Source organism: Propithecus coquereli, unplaced genomic scaffold (assembly GCF_000956105.1).
Source record: "Propithecus coquereli isolate 6110/MARCELLA unplaced genomic scaffold, Pcoq_1.0 Scaffold324, whole genome shotgun sequence".
NCBI lineage: Eukaryota > Metazoa > Chordata > Mammalia > Primates > Indriidae > Propithecus > Propithecus coquereli.
In genome coordinates, this window is record NW_012148886.1 from 931,288 (window position 1) to 934,092 (window position 2,805).

A 2,805-nucleotide genomic window follows, 5' to 3' on the forward strand; every position below is an offset into this window, starting at 1 on the left:
CACCACAAAAATGAAAACTATATGAGGTAATGCATTTGTTAATCAGCTAGATTTATCCATTTAATAATGTACATATACCTCAAAACATCATGTTGTACAAGATAAAAACATACAATGTTATCTGTCAATTTAAAAAAATAAATAATAAAATAAAATCTCAAGCTCTTTACTTCTTGTGTCCCTTCTACTTACCTAACATGCTTAGACTCTGCTCTATGACCCCTGTTTTTATCATCTTTTTTCATTGTCTTTCCCCTCCATGACCTCCTTAAGCATTTTTTTCCTACGAACCTTTTTATTTTTCACTTAATGTTCTTTCTCGTCTTGTCTAATTCCCACTTGTCATCATTGAGTTTTCATTTTTTCAGTAGTAGTTATTGCTCTTCTTCTGCTAATTCTGTCTTCTCTTTCTCCCAGCCTCAGCTTTCTGCCCTGCTTTGCTTTAAATCCTACCTTCATCTACTGCTCTGCTACCTCCCAATTCTGTTACAAAGGGATGTCCAACCTCATTGCATCATTCCTCCTCCACCTTCTGCCCACCACTTCCTTTTATTTCCAGGACTGTCCATTTTTTATTATGATAAAACCATATAATGTAAAATTTGCCATCTAAATTATTTTTAGTGTGCAACTCAGTAGTGATAAGTCTATCCATATTGTTGTGAAACAGATCCTCAAAACTTTTTTATCTTGCAAATTTGAAACTCTGTACCCACTACCAGCAACTCCTCCAGACTGTCTTTTAATGGATGAAGCTCGCCTAGTCTGCTGGAAAATTGAGATTATTCCTGCCCTTTCCCCAGGCTACCCACTCTCTATTCTTGCTTTTAGAAACTGCAGAATTAGCCATTTTCTAGAAATGGAACTCACTGGAAACTTCAAAGCCCAGTTAGCAGATGGAAGGCTGCTGCAGGGCCTGTCCCTTTCTTTATACCCACACCTATCTGGAGGCCTTTGGAAAGGCTGTGAATGCCAGTCCAGTGTCAACTGCAATAGTCAATAAGTTTGCAGTACCCATCCACCAAATGGTTAGACAAAATGTAAATCTGGAGATTCACAACATCCTGTGCCTTGGACTTCTTGAAAGAAAGTCCAGATCTGAAAGTCCAGGTCTTGAATGAAAGTCAGTGGTCTGAGCAGAAGAAATGTCTATAATATGCATGTGTGCATCAATGGAACAACAAAATTTTGATGTAACTTGGAAAAAGCTGACCCTAAGTGGGCATGCTATTGTGTTGTGCTCCATTTAACATGAAAGATACCTTTCTTTCCCTCTCTCTGTTCTCATTAATGTCTTTAAATTTACAAAGCAGTGGATGAGGGAAGTTACTTGAATGAAATAAAATACCAGAAAGTTATTTGGTCAGGGATGCTATTTTCCCTGATAGGATCAGATAAGTGATAGGAAAACTGTTGACTTTCTGAAAGACGGTGTCAACCACTGTCTTAAACAATGGATACACATCATATGGTAGCAAATCATGTTTTTCCTCAAACTTTTAATTGGGCAGTTTCACTATCTAAAATACATAAAGACATTTAAACCTTAAATACTATTAGAAGCAGATACAAAAATTTGAAGCTGATATTTGCTGTGGGGAGGAGAGTAACATGTAATTTCTTGACTGCTCTAAAAGCAGAAATAATCACATACATAATAAAATATCACAGCTGAATAAGAATTATACTTATCCACTCTAATTACAATGCCTATACCCAGTTCATACGAAAATAACAAATCGTTCCAAATGCGTAGCATGACACAATTCAATAACATCCACAGTTGTAGTTGCTGCTAACACTACCTGGACAGAGGGCAGTGTTATTGCAAACCCTTGATTCTCTTAATGGGCCGCTGCAGTGTGTCCCGTAAGGTGATACACAAGTTCTGGTTCGCACCTGCGACCCTTGACCACAAGTAACTGAGCATGTGCTCCACTGGGACCACTCTTCCACACCAGATTCACCTGTGTGCAAGACAACAAATAAACATGAAATACTGTCTTACATATTCATCTGGTAAGCATTATACCAAACTGACATTATGACATGCAAGAAAAATTTAAATGTAAAAATATGACAGTACATCAGAAGGTACATGAAAACATTTCAGAGCAAAAGAAATTTAAAGAGGGATGCATAAAATGCTGATGCAAAGACCAAGTTTGCTATAGCCTTGTTAGCAAAATACCCTTCACAAATTACACTGTGCAAAGGACACCATAAAGGAACTAGTCAGCATTTTTCAGTATGAATAACTGTTGAAGTGATTCTCTTCAAGCCTATCTAAGACTTTGTACTTTAATGGGAAAGGAAGCAAAGTGTATTTTTAAGCTTACTGTATGGCTTTGGTGGGCAGAAATATACTGATGTGTTCTTCCCTAGTCCTTTACTGCGTAATATCCTTTCTAATGCTAGATGAGGTCAAGCATAGGAGTTTGGGCACGTCTAATTTTTATCGTGTTGAGCACTGACACTTATTTATAATTTATTCCTGGTAAAAGTCCTACTATTTCAGTCTATGACAGCTATGTATTTTGTGGTAATTTATTAAAATCTTTCTGCTCACAACTTTAGCTATGATTTAGAGTAGTGATTTTTACTCGAAATTAAGGAAAATTCTCCATAACTTCTATTAATTTAATAGGGTACTAAAATTTACTCAAAAATGGGGCTCTAAAAAGCCAATGAATACCTGAATTCATTAATTTTCTTGGAGTTAGCATCGCATTGAAACTATGTCTAATTTCCATTATTACCTAAAGTAATGTCCCAAGGACACTTAAAGTCAAACATTTCTAAGAC

At 36.4% G+C, this 2,805-nt stretch overlaps 1 protein-coding gene across 1 annotated transcript in view; it reads right to left on the bottom strand.

Moving 5' to 3' along the window:
- ADGRB3 (adhesion G protein-coupled receptor B3) overlaps window positions 1–2,805 on the bottom strand; it is an 871,792-nt gene that overhangs the window by 553,454 nt on the left and 315,533 nt on the right. Inside the window, 1 exon segment of the mRNA XM_012650418.1 lies at window positions 1,806–1,967. Coding sequence (XP_012505872.1) covers window positions 1,806–1,967 — 162 coding nt within the window.